This window comes from Anolis carolinensis, chromosome 1 (assembly GCF_035594765.1).
Source record: "Anolis carolinensis isolate JA03-04 chromosome 1, rAnoCar3.1.pri, whole genome shotgun sequence".
Classification (NCBI taxonomy): Eukaryota; Metazoa; Chordata; class Lepidosauria; order Squamata; family Dactyloidae; genus Anolis; species Anolis carolinensis.
Genome location: NC_085841.1, coordinates 308,796,443 through 308,814,171, shown reverse-complemented (window position 1 = coordinate 308,814,171; position 17,729 = coordinate 308,796,443). Strand labels below are relative to the sequence as shown.

The following is a 17,729-nucleotide window of genomic DNA, read 5'->3' as shown; positions in this document are numbered from 1 at the left end:
TGGGGCTCCACAAAGCATACTGAGGGGCTCCGTGGTCCCCTCCCCCTCCAAGTTTTCCCTCCTCTTTTCTGCTCCTTCCCCCTCCTCCCTCTCGTCAAAAGCCTCTTTTCCTTGGCCCGCTCACCCCCCACCTACCTCACCTTCCTCACAGCCCAGATCATTTCTCCCTCACCTTCCTTGCTTCCAAAGCCTTATTTCCCTTCCACTGCTCAGAGGGTGCTTTGATTGTGTTTTTCCTGCATGGCAGAAGAGGGTTGGGCTGGATGGCCCCTGGGGTTGTTCCTATTACTGATATATATCATATATAATACAATCGGCTATCATTCATCACTGAATATAATACAGTAGAGTCTCGCTTATCCAACATTCTGGATTATCCAACGCATTTTTGTAGTCAATGTTTTTAATATATCGTGATATTTTGGTGTTAAATTCAAATACCGTAATTACTACATAGCATTACTGCGTATTGAACTACTTTTTCTGCCAAATTTGTTGTCTAACATGATGTTTTAGTGCTTCATTTGTAAAATCATAACCTAATTTGATATTTAATAGGCTTTTCCTTAATGCCTCCTTATTATCCAACATATTTGCTTATCCAACATTCTGCCGGCCCGTTTATGCTGGATAAATGAGTCTCTACTGTATACAGTATAAACATTTCTTGGGGGTCCACATGAAACTTTTGCTTCAAAAAGGACTCCGCAGCTGAAAAAGTTTGAGAACCCCTGCTCTTGAGGTTGGGAGTAAAAGGCATGTTGAAGGTAGAGACAGATCCCTTCAGGAAAGGTATTAAAACTACTAAAATAAGGCCGAGATCAATATGTATTCCATGCAATAGAAAGGGTAATAGAAATAAGTCCATAAAGATGCCAGCATGTTTATATAGTAGTTTCTGTAAACCACAAACATCAACAATGTGATGTCTCAGGGACCTTTGGTCCATGACCCCGCAGCCATCATAGATCAAACTGAAGAGGATTTGGGCTTTTTTCCATTTCAGCAAGATTCTGTTCCTTTCCAGATGTCTCCTGTTGACATTTTCATGCCAGAACCAATTAGAGACGCCCTTGAAACAGCCTGTTTCTCCAGAAAGCTTGGTGTTTGATAGGAAGGCTTTTCTCAAAACAGATCGCTCCCAAAGGCAGATTTTAAGGAGAAGCGCGAGATTAGCGGAGAGAGGCGATTGTGGCTAAACCGTTTCCCTTGGGAAGTTTCGGGGAGGCAGGCATCTGGTACGATGTTGAAACAGCTCCGTTCTCTGGGAAGATTTGGGGAGCTAAACACCTGCTTGGGGAGAGCTCTTGAACTTCCATAAAAGTTCTGCACTGGCTTTTCCCTATTGCGGTGTCAACGTGACTATTCATTGAAGAACACTGTCTCTTGTTCCTGAGCTTCCAAGCGGCCCTCCGGTGCGCTTACTCACGAGTAGACCAGGAGTTGCGTTCCACTCCTTGCCAAGTTTGGACTGCATTTCAGATCCACCACGAAATATCTTGCCTAGCCTCAAATCCTTGTTCTGGACTTTACTTCAAGAATCTCCCTGTGAAACCTTGCTCTTTCCCCACTCAAACTTCCAAAGAGTTTGAGTGTGTTTCGGTTATTTGGATTATAGACTTTGGACTCTAATACTGGACATATAGTTTCATTTTATTGGACTAATTTTGATCTTCTCTAAAAGGTCAACTGCTGGACTATATACTCTGCTTATTTTTGTTTAGAACTTTTATTGCTTTAATAAAGATATTAGATTGTTTATTGGCCTCCGTGTTGGTTTCCAGTGTTCACGCTGCTTAGGGGTGTTACAAACAATGGAAAATTGTTTATAAATATACCAGAATCAGGAAAGCAATCAACGAATTGTCACAGACTATATATATTTAAATTTGTAGCATTGGTCTTCATGATGTAAGAATATGGTGATATGTAAGGTATATTTCTACTACAGCTGGTGGAGAGGGCATTTCTCCTCCTATGTTAAACAGAAGTCAGGAAGACAGATTTTGAGAGCTAAATGTGAAGTTTGAAGTCAACAAACTTATGAGGCTCTATCAACATTCTCCTGAACTCAAATGTCAAAGTGGCCAAAACCTTTAGCAAAAATATGTGAATTATTCAGACCAGTTTCCTTGCCAAAGAACTGGAAGGTAGCAATGCATTTTCTAAGAAAAGGATCTAGGAAAATAGAGGAACGATAGCTCAACTTCTCTCTCAGAAATAGAACACCTCTTAGTGATGGTGAAAACATTACCAAGGTTAAAATTATTAAGGATATGAAACAATAAGTGTTATAGAACAGATTCTACTAAGGGACGTGCAGCCTCACTAATCTGATAGCATTCCTAGTTATTGATAAGCAGTCAACTAGACATTTAATTTGAAATTTCAAAGGTTTTTGACAAACCCCTCACCAGAAGTACCTAAATAAGCACAACATTCAAAATATAGCAGAGCAAAGCCCTTATAAACTGATAAATGGCAGTCAGCAAGAACATACCTACAATTTTCTCAACAGAGGAAGAAAACAGTGGTCCCACAAATGAATGAGGAATTGCTATTATTTCTCAGCCACAGCTGAGAAGAAAACACACTTGCAGAGGACATCAAATCAAGCAATATAGTAGAATCCAAAGCAGGCTCTGAAGAATTCCAAACTGGGTCACAAAATTGCAATTGAGATTCATGTACACGTAAAATGGCACCAATGAGCAGAAAATCACGTTCTCTCTCTTTCTGTGCATGTGTATGGCCACACATATTTATTTTCATAAGAGATAGAAGAAAGAGACCTTAAAATAAAAAAAAGGGCTCAGTGTGCAGTAAAAAGGCAAAGATTGTGTTAGGATTATAAAGAAAAGAACTGGAAATCAAGCTGGCAGGATAATCAGACATATAAATGGAGTTGCACTAGGAATTCTACTGTACAAATGAACTTAGACATTTTTAGTAAGCATGCTATAAAACTAGATAAGGTACAAGAAAAAATTAAGATGATGAATAGATTGGAACCCATATGCTAAAACATTTAGTATATCATTATTTTCTAAGATGTACAAATGAATATTATCTATATATATAAAAGAGTGATGGCATCACGGCGATTCACAAAACAACAAAAGTACAGGCCCCCCAACCTCAAAATTTCACAACACAACCCATCATCCACGCCTCAAGGTTGATACAACAAAAAGAAAAGAAAAATAAAGTCCTAATTAGAGGGAGAGCAATAATTTTTTTTTATCCAATTGCTGCCAGTTTAGAGGGCTAATCTCTGCCCACTTGGTTGCCTAGCAACCAAGGGACAGCCAGGTTTCAGTTAGGGGACAGGCAGATTTAGGCCTCACTTAGACTTCTTCCACAGATTATCTAATTTGCATTGGATTATATGGCAGTGTAGACTCAAGGCCCTTCCACACAGCTATATAACCCATTTATAATCTTATATTATCTGCTTTGCACTGGATTATCTTGACTCCACACTACCATATAATCCACTTCAGTGTGCATTTTATACAGCTGTGAAGAAGGAGCCTCATATAATCCAGTTCTGAGCAGATAATATAAGATTAGAAATATACAGTAGAGTCTCACTTATCCAACGTAAACAGGCCGGCAGGATAACTGAATATGTTGGATAATAAGAAGGGATTCAGGAAAAGCCAATTAAACATCAAATTAGGTAATCGTTATACAAATTAAGCACCAAAACATCATATTATACAACAAATTTGACAGAAAAAGTAGTTCCATGCGCAGTAATGCTATGTAGTATTTACAGTAGAGTCTCACTTATCCAACACTCGCTTATCCAACGTTCTGGATTATCCAACGCATTTTTGTAGTCAATGCTTTCAATATATCGTGATATTTTGGTGCTAAATTCATAAATACAGTAATTACTATATAGCATTACTGTGTACTGAACTACTTTTTCTGACAAATTTGTTGTCTAACATGATGTTTTGGTGCTTAATTTGTAAGTGAGACTCTACTGTACTGTATTTACAAATTTACCACTAAAATATCACAATGAATTTAAAACACTGACTACAAAAACATTGATTATGAAACGGCAGACTGCGTTGGATAATCCAGAACATTGTATAAGCGAATGTTGGATAAGTGAGATTCTTCTTTAATATGAAATAATTACTGCGATAGAATAATGCAGAACAATATAATCTCTAAAACCAGGACAGTAAATAAACAGGGGAATTCCACACAGGAAACAATCAGGGCCAGCTAACACCTCCCAACAAAGTATTCCCATCATCAAAGTCTGGCAAATCCTGTTTTCTCAGGGCCACAGACAGTAGAAGCACATAAAATATCGCAAACAACACCACTCTGAAAACAAGGGAATTCCAGACAGGAAACAATCAGGGCCAGCTAACACCTCCCAACAAAGTATTCCCATCATCAAAGTCTGGAAAATCCTCTGTTTTCTCAGGGCCACAGACAGTAGAAGCACATAAAATATCGCAAACAACACCACTCTGAAAACAAGGGAATTCCAGACAGGAAACAATCAGGGCCAGCTAACACCTCCCAACAAAAAATTCACTCAGGGAGGAAACAGCCAGGCTTTAAAGCTGCAAGGCCATTACATCCTAATCATTTTTCCTAATTGCAGCATTCATACTTGCCTCCAACAAACAAAAAAAAAACAATCAAAAATATTGTATATTCACAACCTTTAGGAAATAATACCCCTGACGGCGCAGCGTGTTAAAGCGCTGAGCTGCTGAACTTCTGGACCGAAAGGCCACAGGTTTGAATTGGGGGAGTGGAGAGAGCCCCCACTGTTAGCCCCAGCTTCTGCCAACCCAGAAGTTCGAAAACATGCAAATGTGAGTGCATCAATAGGTACTGCTCCGGTGGGAAGGTAACGCCGCTCCATGTAGTCATCCCACATGACCTTGGAGGAGTCTACGGACAACGCTGGCTCTTCGGCTTAGAAATGGAGATGAGCACCAACCTCCAGAGTAAGACATGACTGGACTTAATGTCAGGGGAAAACCTTTACCCTTGACCTTAACTACCACCAATTCCTCAATACTTTATTTCCCATACCACCATACTTCGCCACAGCAACGCGTGGCCGGGCACAGCTAGTAGCTTTATAAACTTAACAATGGCATGAGGAAAGACTTTTGGTCTTCCCCCATAACATCTATTTCATTTCAGCTCTTTCTAGCCTGGTTTAATTTCTAGCTTTAATATATTGATTACAACAGACACAAAATTAAAAATGGAATTACAAAAAAACCAAAAACACAATTAAGCCATAAGCAGAAAAACAGTAAAACCCCAGAAACAACATTATTAACATTTCTCAAATAAAAGTCGGAGAAATTATTTGACAAAAAATAGAAGTGGGTAATCGCATTTCAGAGCCAATTTTTCATGAGTCCCTACATGGGCTGCCCACCCCCCACCCCATCCCCCACCCCCGTATAGCAAGTCCATGGGTAAAGGTAAAGGTTTTCCCTGACGTTAAGTCTGGTCGTGTCCAACTCTGGGGGTTGGTGCTCATCTCAATTTGTAAGCCAAAGAGCTGGCATCGTCCCTAGACATCTCCCGGGTCATATGGCTGGTATGACTGCATGGAGTGCATATACCTCCATTTTCGTTTTCGTTTTCCGGAAGCACCTGGCTGGCTACCAGTCTAGAGAACAGGGTGGGATGTCATGGTATTTCTTGTTACCATTATTTAAAGGGATTATAGAGAAAATGTAGGTATTGGAGGAATAGAACAGAGCTCTGGGGTGCTTGTTGGTGAGGTAGTTTCACATTTGTCATGGTTTGGAGAGAAAAAATGTACAAAAATTATGCTAAAAAAAATGAGGGGCTTTGGCGGCCATGAAAGTGAGGTTCAGGGCCTGGCCCCTGTAGACCCTAACTTCTCCACCCCAGATTATCTTTCCCACAGATGAAGTTCTTCAGGGAAGATAATTCATTACTGGCTGAAGACAAGTCAATATCCATTCTTGGCTTAGCTTCAGAAGCAGGAGAAACAGGTTGCAAAGCCTTTGAAACAGTTCTTTTTGACCCATGAAATCAAATTAGCCAAAATAATTCTTCTAAAAACCTGGATCCTGAGCCACATAAGGCTTTAAAAATCAAACCAAGACTGCTGCACAAATATCACTGCAATAGCTAGCTTCTGTCAATAAAATAGCTATTATATTTGACATCCACTGAAGCTTCCAAGGAAAGTTTTAAGGCACTCCTACATGTACACGTTGCAATATTTTTGGTTTGGATACCTGGGCCACAACTCCATCTCTCTTCACAAAGAATGTACAGTTCATGCATGAACTTCAATTTTTGAATGTCAATTCATGTGATAGGTGCCAACAGGGCAACTAATGGTAAGGCTGGATCTTACAACAAACCTAGATTGGTTTCCTAAACTTTCAAAGGGATCACAAGTACACTAAACAAATAAAAGTACATTATTTGACCACATAAGATGCTTACTAATAGTACTTCTACCTGCTCTGGAATGAGATTCAAATTTTATAACAGAGGGTTATCCAAGAATTCAGTGGCAGTGGCAGCTGTTTTAAAGAAACAAATGAAATCATTTCACAAAATTCACAAATAAGGAATTGAGATTCATGAACATCACATCATAGTGATTTCCTGGTGGCCTTTCAAATGGTTACAAAAATGTAATGTAGATAGTCACTGATAGATTTATCAACCATTATAGATAAATCAAACCCCTGCATTCAAAACTCAAATATTTCAGAATATCAGTTGCCAACACGACAGCCTTCAAGTTCTGCCTTCATGTCCTACCTTTTCGTTTTTCGGAAGCACCTGGCTGGCTACCAGTCTAGATGGACTCTCTATTATATCGGATCCTGTAGAACTCCTACCTATGCAAACACTTCAGTCATTTACAGTAACAAAGTATGCAAACAATGTTCTGAATTGACAGGAACTTTCTGTGCCTTTGTTATATTCCCTACACATTTCATTATTTCCCAGTTTTAGACCATGACTTCCTCTCATGCCTTGCCAACTCCCTTCCTGTCTCCAGAAGAGTTTAAAGCAAATTTAATTCTATCTTACTGTATGCTTACGTGCAAGAGAGAGAATGATATATAGTAGATCTTAGCCAGGGAACAGGTCAACAGCTGATATGCAACTAACAATAAATGTGAAAGAGAAAATGTTAGCATTTCTGAACAAAAAATATTCAAAGTTCAGAAGCAATCCTTAAGTCAACACAGCAGAGATGTAACACCACACTAAAATTTTAGAAGTAGGCTTTTCTGATGCAATTTCCTCTCACCAGTCTGTTGACACGAGTTTCACTTGTCTGTCACTTCCAAATGAAGTCCTTTAAATTATTTCTGAGCCTTACAAAAATGTGTAACAATAAAGCAGCATCTGAAATACTAATATAAAAACAAGTAAAAAGCCCCTAAGCAAATGAAGAAGAAACGGGCTGACTTATACATGTAAACATATTTCGCATCGAAAGGAAGAGCAAAGAAAGAGAAAGGTGAGGTCATAAATATGGCAAGGCTGAATGCACACATAACAAAATCAGCTAAGTCAGAAATTAATTTAGTTTTTCTTTTCTAATACATCTGTGTTTTTTAATTGTGATTTTGGAGGATTTGTTTCTCTATTAATCTAAGCTGTATAATACGATAGCCTTCATTATAATAGTGGCCCTCATATGTCTTTTGATGTAGTAACTGCTACTATATCCCAGGAAAAATTGAACTAATTCAATCACTGAGTTAGAAGGGACTTTAGAGGTTGATTAAACCAGTCTACTTAATGTAGGAGGTAACTATAGTACCAAAACACTGTTTTATAACATGGACAAAACCATGGAATCAAATAAAAACACCACAATCATCTTTGGTAAGTCAAATGGATTTATCATGTTATCCACATAAACCACACTCACTTGTTGAAACTAGAAATAGAAGCAGAACAGGCTGAAGACTGTATGATTAAGTGGTCACAAAATATTGGTCCTGAGATCTATCTATCTATCTATCTATCTATCTATCTATCTATCTATCTATACCTTAGTGAGGAAAATATATGGACAAAAGGTTTAAGATTAACAGCCAGAAAAATTTACAAGATGTACAGATGGCTCATTTTTTTCCTTCATGCTTTTTAACATATACATGAAACCACCTGAAATGGTCATCAGGGTTTTGGAGTGTGGTGCCATATATACACATATGACACCCAACTCTATTACTCCTTTCCACCTAAAGCCAAGGAAGCTGTCCTGATTCTAAACCAGTGTCTGTCATCAGTAATGGACTGGATGAGAGCAATCAAACTGAAATTTAATCCAGAAAAAAACAGGGGTGTTCCTTATCAGTCGGAAGGCAGATCAGGGAATAGGGATTCACCCTGTGCTGGATGGGATTACACCCCCATGAAGACACAGGTATGCAGTTTGGAAATATTCCTGGATTCAGTCTTGAACGTGGTGGCCCAGGTTTCTGTGGTAGCCAGGAATGCCTTTGAAAATTTTAAACATGTGTGTCAACTGCACCCACTCCTTGAGATGCTAGATCCGGCCATGGTGGCACATCTCACTTAGATGACTGTAATATGCTTCATGTGGGGCTACCTTTGAAAGATGTTTGGAAACTTCAGCTGGTCCAAAAAGCTGCAGCCAGGTGCTGACTGGGGCTGGCTACAGGGAGTGTACAATCCCTCTGTTGCAGTAGCTCCACTGGCTGCCAGTTTGTTTTCAGATACAATTAAAGCCCCATACATCTCAGGTCCAGACTATTTGGCTGATTGCATCTCCCTGCACGAACCAGTCCATGCCCTGAGATCCTCGCAAAGCTCAATTGCTGGGAGTGTGAGAGGGCCTTCTCAGGGACTACCCCTCGATTCTGGAACACCCTGTCCAGGGAAGTCAGAATGCCTCCCTCCCTGTTGTCCTTCTGACAGCAGGCTAAAACCTTTCTTTTTTAGCAGGCTTTTGAAGAGGAATGTTTTTAAAGATCGAGTCAATGGGGTGCTGTAGTGTTTTTACTTGGTTTTAAATGTTTATTTTAATACTGTAGTTTCAATATTTAATTCTATTTAAATGTTTGTTTGTTTTTCAGGATTTAGCTATATCATGTATTGTTTTTATTATGAGCCATTTTGGTCTCTTTTTTAGAGAGATAAAGCAGGATACTACTGCTACCATTTATACTAATAATACCTGATACCTGAAATACTATAAAATGTACAGAGATTGAATAACATGTGTTGGATATGTAACCAAATGCTAAGGGCATTTTAGCATATGTGATGGAACTTTTGGATTCACATTCTTAAGATGTTGAAGGGTATTTTGAAAATAAAAATTTAAATGAAAACAGAACTTTTTCTATTGAGTCTGATTAAAGAACAATTAAGAAAGAAGTATGAAAAAATCATCCTGCACATCATTCATAACTGCCAGACTTCAAAAGCCACAAATATGGAAAGATATCAACACACCAAAATGTAAAGAGATTGATTAGATTGTATGATCTTGCTGAAATGTACAAACATGACAATTTTGGTTAAGGATAAGTCTGTAACAAATTTTAAGAAGGATTGAGATCTGGTAAATGTCCTTTTGAGGCACTATTGGAATAATTCAACAGTGTGGGGTTTTCAGGATTAGTAGAATTACATATAATGTAAAAGTACAAATAGGACATTTATTTAGAGAAAGTCCTATAGTTTGACAGTGGGAAATTGTATTTTCTTCCTTTCCATTTTAGTTTAGTTGTATATGATTTTAGTTAAGGTCTTTATATCTGTATGTTGCAGTTTTAGATTTTGAATTTTCTCATATGTGTTGTTTTGATGGATATATAGTTTTGTGAGTATATATCACTCATTTAATGACCTTCCTCAAGTTTGGCTTTTTACTAGGCAAGACCATCACCAGCAGCCTATCTCCATGATAACTTAAGGATAGTATTCCAACTTCCAACAAAATGCAACCATGTTCATGGAAATATGCTTATCATCTAGAAAGAAATACAAATTGTTCCTAATATTGCTGATCTGATATACACGATCTAGTTTATGGTTCTCACCTACAATTCCATAGACACTATCAAGACCTGTTTGTAAGAACAGTATGATACAAATATTGACATGTACTTGAGAGATGGCCAAAGAATATCAGGTGCTGCAAGCAATATTTCAGAGGAAGGAACTCACAAAATCATCTCTGAGCAGGTCTAGCCAAGCAAAGGATTACTGCTTGGACTGTAAGCAATCCTCCTCCAAGCAATTTGCCACAGTATAAACTTGGCAAAGATTTAATTTCCCCTAATGTTTTTATGATCAAAATTTATGATACATTAGGTAATATTAAATATGTTATTCTGAAGCTACTGGTTCCTGTACACAGTTAGAAAACACATCCAAAAAAGGTTCTGACTTTCCCAAAGGATGCATAGCAAATATGGCTGTATTGTGAAACTGCTATAATGGCAGAGCTTCAGAATGTCTTCAGTAAACAATACTTTGGAAGCAAGGAGGGTGATGACCACAGTGGTCTTTTCTGTTTAGAATATGTCTAGACTGCACTTATATGGCAAAATGTGAATAAATAAGGATAGCAAATTATGGTTCAAACTCTTTTAAACCACAAGTAATTGCCCTATATTAACTGTTAAGGCAGATGACATTTGCTATTAGTCCTAGGTCATCCAATAATAATTCCTCTCTGAACTGATTATCTTTAGTGTGCTTTTTCCTTATTAGTGAGCACCAGAGACTAACAAGAATGATAGTTTCACTTATCTCAAGACGGAGGCCTATTAAACAATTACTGCTCAAGAACAGTTCTGAAATGTCAAATTCAATTCCATCACCTGATGTTTTTCTCCTGACAAAGCAGACATCTTATATTCATATCCTATAGTTTCCAAACATAACCTTAAATACTGCCAGACTAAAATTACTGAATTTGGAAATACAGCATATATGTGTCTGCCATTGCTTTCAAAATGTCACTCAAATGTTTATGCTGTTGTCCACTGTTATCAGATCTAATAAGTAATATTTTATTTAAGACATTGCAGGCCACAAAAGCACCTCGAGGTTATCCAATACTAACAGTTTCTTATAATCACATTGATACCCAGAAAGCATAGCTTGAATAGATATATACAAAACAATGTTTTAGCTTCTTCAAGTTTGTATCGCTTGGGACTATTTTTTGTCTACAGTGTTCCCTCACTTATTGCGGGGGTTAGGTTCCAGGACCATGCACAATAAATGAAAATCCACGAAGTAGGGACACTATATATTTATACATTATTTTAGTAGTTATACACTATTTTAAGGCTTTATCAACCAATCGTGTGTTGATAAATCACCTCCTTCTCCTCCCGTTGCCACTTGGGCTTCTTTTCTCTACCTTCAGCTTCTCCTTCCTCCCTTACTTAGGCTGTAAATTGTAATTTTTTATGATTTATAATATTCTTTTAGAGTTTATTGAAAAACTGCAAAACAGCGAATCTGCAAAAAGTGAACCGCAAAGCAGTGAGGGAACACTGTATATTAATTTATGGTCACCCTAAGCGTATCTTCCTCACAAGATTTGTTCAGGGCTGAAAGATGTAACTCTGAGGCTGAAAGAATGAGACTTGCCCAATGGTAGTTTCCATGGCCAAACAGAATTGTAAGCAAATTCTCTCTTGTATTACTTGCCCAGCCCTTATTTGCTATACCATTTGCTCCACCATTAAATTCATCACACAAAGTTGACAGGTACAAGCTAATGTGTTAATGGAAACACAGCATGTCAAGCTTTGAACAGAGCGACTCCAAACACAACTTCTTTTATGATGAGGCAACTCTTAGAAACAGCATTACAGATACTTCTGGCAAACGTTTAGTCATAAGAAGAACTATGATTACTCATCTATTACACATTACAGCTTTAGATAGAATGCCGTGATCGGTCACTCTCTTCTGTTTTATTGCCAATAATATACTGCTTTCAATCACGTGAAAAAATTAAAAATAATAAAACAAAATACAAACTAGGAGGATTAATGTTCTGAAAAGGAATTCTCCAGATTCTTTCTTAGTCAAATACCTTTTGAAATATTTTATAATTGCACAAAGCTTACTCCTGTCAGAAATAGTTGCTAATGAAACAACTAGTCAGTCAATCCCAGTGAGTTCTTCACTTATGTAGTTTCCAAGCTCCCTGGAGTCTCATTTAATGATCCACATACGCTTTTTAAAAAGTCAGCTTTTGCCTTGTAATGTCTGTTTATTTGAGGCTGCCAAGAATGAAATGTGATCACTGTCTGGTTGTCACAGCAACAACACACTTACTAAAAATTAGTCATATATATAGTAGATAAAATAAAGTCTAGGGTAAAAAATGAGGGGGGGGAGAGATAGCATCTCTGCATCAAAAATTTAATGAGGAAATGCCCATTTTTAATTTCACTCAATAATACAATTGCAACTAAATATTCCTGAAATAGAAATTGACTACTATGTGTAGCCTCACAGGAAAAGGTTACCCCAAACATCCTGCATGCCATGGAAAAAATGGGGAGAAAGAAAAGAGACAAGTACTACATAAAATATCAAGCTAGAACTAGGGAGCAAACTCTCAGTCTCTGAATACTATACCATCAAAATTTATTGCAAATGTATACATAGATATCTCACACCAATAAACTGATAAGGTTTCATAACAGTTTTGTGATATCATACAGTAAAAAGAAGTTTATTCTCTGTTATCCCAAACACTGTCAGTCTGGAATATCAGAATGCAAAGAGATCTTGTAGTACCTTGGAGACTGAGAAAACAAAGTTGGTATCATAAGCTTTTGTAGACTATTTACTTTCTCAGATGCAACTTTCATCTCTACAGATTTATATACCATATTACAACATTTAAATTCAAGCCCAAGTTGGAATGCATGCCACTGCTTATTAAAACATTGTGCAATCTCTGTCACCTCTGTCAAAATGACAAAGGATTCCAGTACTGGCCTTCCATGTTGATAGTAACATAGCATGTTTTCCAGTACTTTCGATTATTGCAAAAATGAGCCACTTAGCTCAAATGGAACAAAGCTATTTGAAGTTAAAAAGCACACCAAAAGTCATCCCAGTTCTTCAATGACACCTATCATAGACCCAGGGAGACGCTTAGCCCTCTTTGAGACAAGCCAGTAATTCTGTTAAATGTAACAACAGACATCAATCTGTATGGATTAAAATGAAAAAGCCCAGAGTCTTTAAGATTGGCATTCACAATTCCAGAGTTGGCATCTTCTATTCCACCACACTGAATTTCATCTGAGTGACAGTAACATTATACCCACCAGCCCACCGTTAGTATGTAGTAACATTAACACATTAACTACTGAAGTGGTATGTGGTTATTTTATACAAAATCTTCTAGAAGAGGAGTACAGACTGCTCTTGGTATCTTCTGGGGTTTGGCTCCAGGATCCCTATGGATACCAAAATAGTGGATGCTCATGTCCACTGAACAAGTCCTCACTGGCGTATTTTAGAGCAGTGGTTCTCTAAGTGTGCTCCGCAGAGTCCTTGGGGCTCCACAAAGAATGCTTAGGGGCTCCACGCTTCCTTCTCCCTTTCCTCCCCCTTCAAGTTTGACCTCCTCTTTCTTGCTCCTCCCCCTCCCCCACCTCCCTTCCCACCAAAAGCCTTTCCCCCTCTGCCTCCTTTTCACCAAAAGTCTTTTTTTCTCACCTCCATCACCTCCAAAAGCCTTTTTCCACTTGCCTCCCTCATTGCCCAGTTCCTTTCCCCTCTGCCTTACTTGCGTCCAAAAATCTATTTCCCTCCCACAGCTCGGGTCATGCTTTGATTGTGCTTTTCCTGCATGGCAGAAGAAGGTTGGTCTGAATGACCCCTAGGTTTTCCACTGAAATACTGTTATGTTTATGTTGGTCAAAAAGTCTGCCCATGTCTGATTGTAATATATAATATACATATTTCTCGGGGCTCCACAAGAAACCTGTTTCAAAAAGGGCTCTGTGGCTGAATAAGTTTGCGAACACTTGTTTTAGAGCAACCTTAGAATGGCCTGAGGCACCTTTGGAAAACTTGTTGCCCTCAGCTGGATGCCAGAAAAACCCAAAACCTAAGTTAGGCCCCGAGAAACAACTCCTTGGATGATAAAGACCTTATAAAACTACAACTTCCATGATTCTATAGCACTGAGCCATTGTGTTAATTCTACAGTGTAAATCAGAACTTTCCAAATGGTGTGTAAGTGTGTCACACCAACGCAGCAATAAAACTCTAGAGTCTGTGAAATAAACAATAAATCATATTTTTTTAAAATAATATAAATGAAACATTTTCATAAGATATGTTGTGTTCCCCTACTATTACAATTTATGTATGTGTTCTTATCTGTTTTAAGTGGGTTGGCCTAACCTCAAGATTGCTAATAAAACTGAACGACAGTGTGACAAAATGAAGTATGTCTAAACAGTGTGTCACCGATGTAAAATGTTTGGAAAGCTCTGCCATGGATTCATGCTGGAGGCCCTCGAAAATGCATAGAGGGAACCTATTCTGTCAGAGATATGATTTCACCCCATGGTTTCGAGACTCCGTTTCCAAGCACTATTGCCTGTGTATCTGTCAACTTGTGTGTTTTCTGACCAAAGGAATATTCAGACGTTTATTTGGCCAGTTTCTTTCCCTTTAATATACAGGCACTCCCCAAGTTACGAACAAGATAGGTTCTGTATGTTTGCTCTTGAGTTTGTATGTAAGTTGGAACAGGTACGTTTTTTCAGTGAAACTCCACCAAATAGATTTATCGATGTATCTATTAGCTTTGGAGAGCATAGGGAATGTCCTCCAGCGAATGGCAGGATGTGGACCTAAGTGTCCCAACACTAGGCCTGTGTTTTGGACTTCAACTCCCATCACTCCTGTGGTGTTTCTTTTGCTGCCTATCCCCCTTTTCAGAAGATTTCACCTCCCTTTCCTCCCTGTGAGAAATTGATTCTGAAAAAAATTGGCTTGTTGTGGAAACAAGGATGGGTGGGAAAGTTTCTTTTCCCTGTGATAACTCTTCCAGGATTCAATTTCCCTTCCCAGAGATAGATTTCTCTCACTTCTTGTTATCTCATCCCCGTTCTTAACTGTGAGTCATTTGTAAGTCGGATGTTTATTTATTTATTTTCTATGTTTCCATCTCACTCTGCCCACCCTGAAGGGGACTCAGAGCGGCTGACAGTATGGCCACTTCTGTTGTGACTGCGCCTTCGGGGATTATGGTTGATGGTGATGGGATTCGAAGAGGAAGAAAAAACCCTTGTGATGAGGGTTCACTGGAGGAGTTGCGCAGGAAGCGACTTAGAGAGCTATATGGGGGATCTTCTGAGGAGGATTCAGATGGGGAGTTTGGGGAAATGGATGCTGAGGAACAGGTGGTGGCTGGGGAAGTGGGCACTGAATGGGCACAGCCACCGGAGATGTCTGGGGATTTGGGGCCTATGGATACTACTGAACCTGGGGTTTCTGCAGGAGCTGATCCCACTTGGGATGCTTGGAGAAGGGAGGATGGTTCTTTAAGTGTTCATGGGGCTAAGTGTGGGCAGGATGATTGGGACTCCAACGAATTGCTAGGTACTCCGGATCCACGAGCTCTAGCTGTGTGGAGTTCGGACTCTGAGTAGATTTGGGACACCTGGTGTTTGGGTGTGAGTGTTTGGTCACCCAGGAGGAAGGGGAATAAAATGGGAATGTTTGGCCACTGCACTTTGCGTGTGGCAAGGTGTTGCTGAGGTGCCATTGGGATCTCTGTGTTTCCGTGAAGACTGGACTTGAACTGTGATTCGGATGTAAGTTATCTGGGACTGCTTTGCAGCAGAGGGATGGAACTGTGTGGGTTTCCCTGGACTGCATTCTGATTACTATTTTTAGCTGCTGATACCATCTGGCTTGGCTTTCGCTGTGTCTTATCGTGGACCTGGTTTGGATGACTGCACCCTCTTCGGACTTTGGATTGAATTTGACCTGGCTTCTGTCTACGCCCTCTGACTGACGACTACTCCCGGCTTCTGACTACTGGTTTGCGTTTCGGAATTTGCTGCTGCCTCCTGACCTGACCTTGGATTCTCCTGACGACGGCTATTCATCATCCCTTTGAAGCTTTCGGCTTTATCTGCACCGTGGAAGCAGTTTACTGCTCTTCTAGTTTGTTTGTTTTCAAGCCAGTTTGCTGTTTTTCTTTTGGGAACTGTCCCTTTAAATCCGCAGAGCCGGCTGTCTGTTTGCAGAAACGGTTTGAAGCCAAAAGAGGCTTTGTACTTTCAGTTATACTCTGCAGTTTCTGGAAGGTTTCAAACCTTCGTTTATTTTGCATATTTACTTGCAGTCAACTCTATGTTCTCCAAAGCTGAATTGAAGCGTCTTTTAGTTTTTATTTGAATGCCAGCATGGGAAAATAGCGTGGCTTGTTTTTGAGTTATTTATGTCCAAACTACTATTGAAACACTGATAAGTGAAGTGTTTCAAGGATACTTCCTGTGTTTGTGTTATTTTTTGGCTTATCTTCGGAATAAACTCTGTTTTGTTTGTTAACTGGCGTCTGACTCTTGACAACTTCAGTGCCACATTGCAAATACACAATGTATACATATGATACAATACAAATCAAAGCCCATTTCACATAAAATACGAGACAAAAAATCACACAAAGCGTAACAACGCACAGGGAAGAAGATATAAGTAAATATTAAGCATTAAAAACATTTCTAACCAATTACAATTATTGTGGAGACTCGTCATCAGTCATCAGTGATAAAGATGAGCCTGTGAGAAAATAAGAGAAGTCTCCACAAAATAGGGCAATCTATTTCAGGAATAGGCAAACTTGGGCCCTCCATGTGTTTTGGAAGGGGTCTGCGGCTGTTAGGAATCCTGGGAGTTGAAGTCCAAAACACCTCGAAGGCCCAAGTTTTCCCATGGCTGGTCTATTAGCTCCCCTGAGGCACGAAGCCCTTCCTGCCTTCTTCCACCAGCCGCGCGTTAGGCCTCACTCACCATGTAGAGGGTGAAGGGGAAGCCGAGCAAGAAGAGCCACAGGTAGAGGTGGAGCGCGTTCACCCCGGCGCCCTGGTGCGGATCCTGGAACCACCCGCCGCTCAGCGCTGCCCACACGCCTTGGCGCAGGATCTGAAGCACCTGAGAGCCCATGGCGGCCCGGCCCCGGCCCCCCGCCCCGCCCCGCCCGCGCTCTATCCGCCCTGCGAGGCCGGGGACAACCGCTGCCCGCCGCTGCCGTTGTTGCCGCCTCGCGACAGCCCCGGGAGGAGCCCGCGCCACCCGCGCCTCCGCCTCCGCCGCCGCCTCCCCCCCGCCAGCGCCGCCGCCATCTTACGCCCGGGCCGCCCCTCCTCTTCCTCCTGGTTTAGGAGGGACCGGCAGCCTTTGCGGCAGGCCCTCCTGCCACCGCCATGCCTCCCCCTCGCTGTTGCCAAGGCGAAGAGAGGCTCCGAGGGAAAAGAGCGGTGCGCTCGTGGCAAGCTGCCTCACGCTCGCCCTCCTACGAGTGGCGGGAGAGTGGGCCCCAGCGCCCCAACGGTAGGCCTGCTTTTGGACTTCAACTCCCAGAAGCCTCGGCTGTTTCGGCCAGTGAGCAGGGATTGTGGGAAATGTAGTCCAGATCACCTGGAAGACCACTGATGTGACACCACTTAAACTAC

At 40.3% G+C, this 17,729-nt stretch overlaps 1 protein-coding gene across 4 annotated transcripts in view; it reads right to left on the bottom strand.

The window, feature by feature from the left end:
* pcnx1 (pecanex 1) overlaps nt 1–17,415 on the bottom strand; it is a 125,888-nt gene extending 108,473 nt beyond the window's left edge. For all 4 annotated transcript variants that reach the window (XM_062968083.1, XM_062968085.1, XM_062968084.1 and 1 more), the window contains exon 1: nt 17,068–17,415. In XM_062968083.1, the coding sequence (XP_062824153.1) occupies nt 17,068–17,220 (153 nt within the window). In that variant the 5' untranslated portion in view covers nt 17,221–17,415. The remainder of the gene's footprint in view (nt 1–17,067) is intronic.
* Nucleotides 17,416–17,729: the final 314 nt, after the last annotated feature.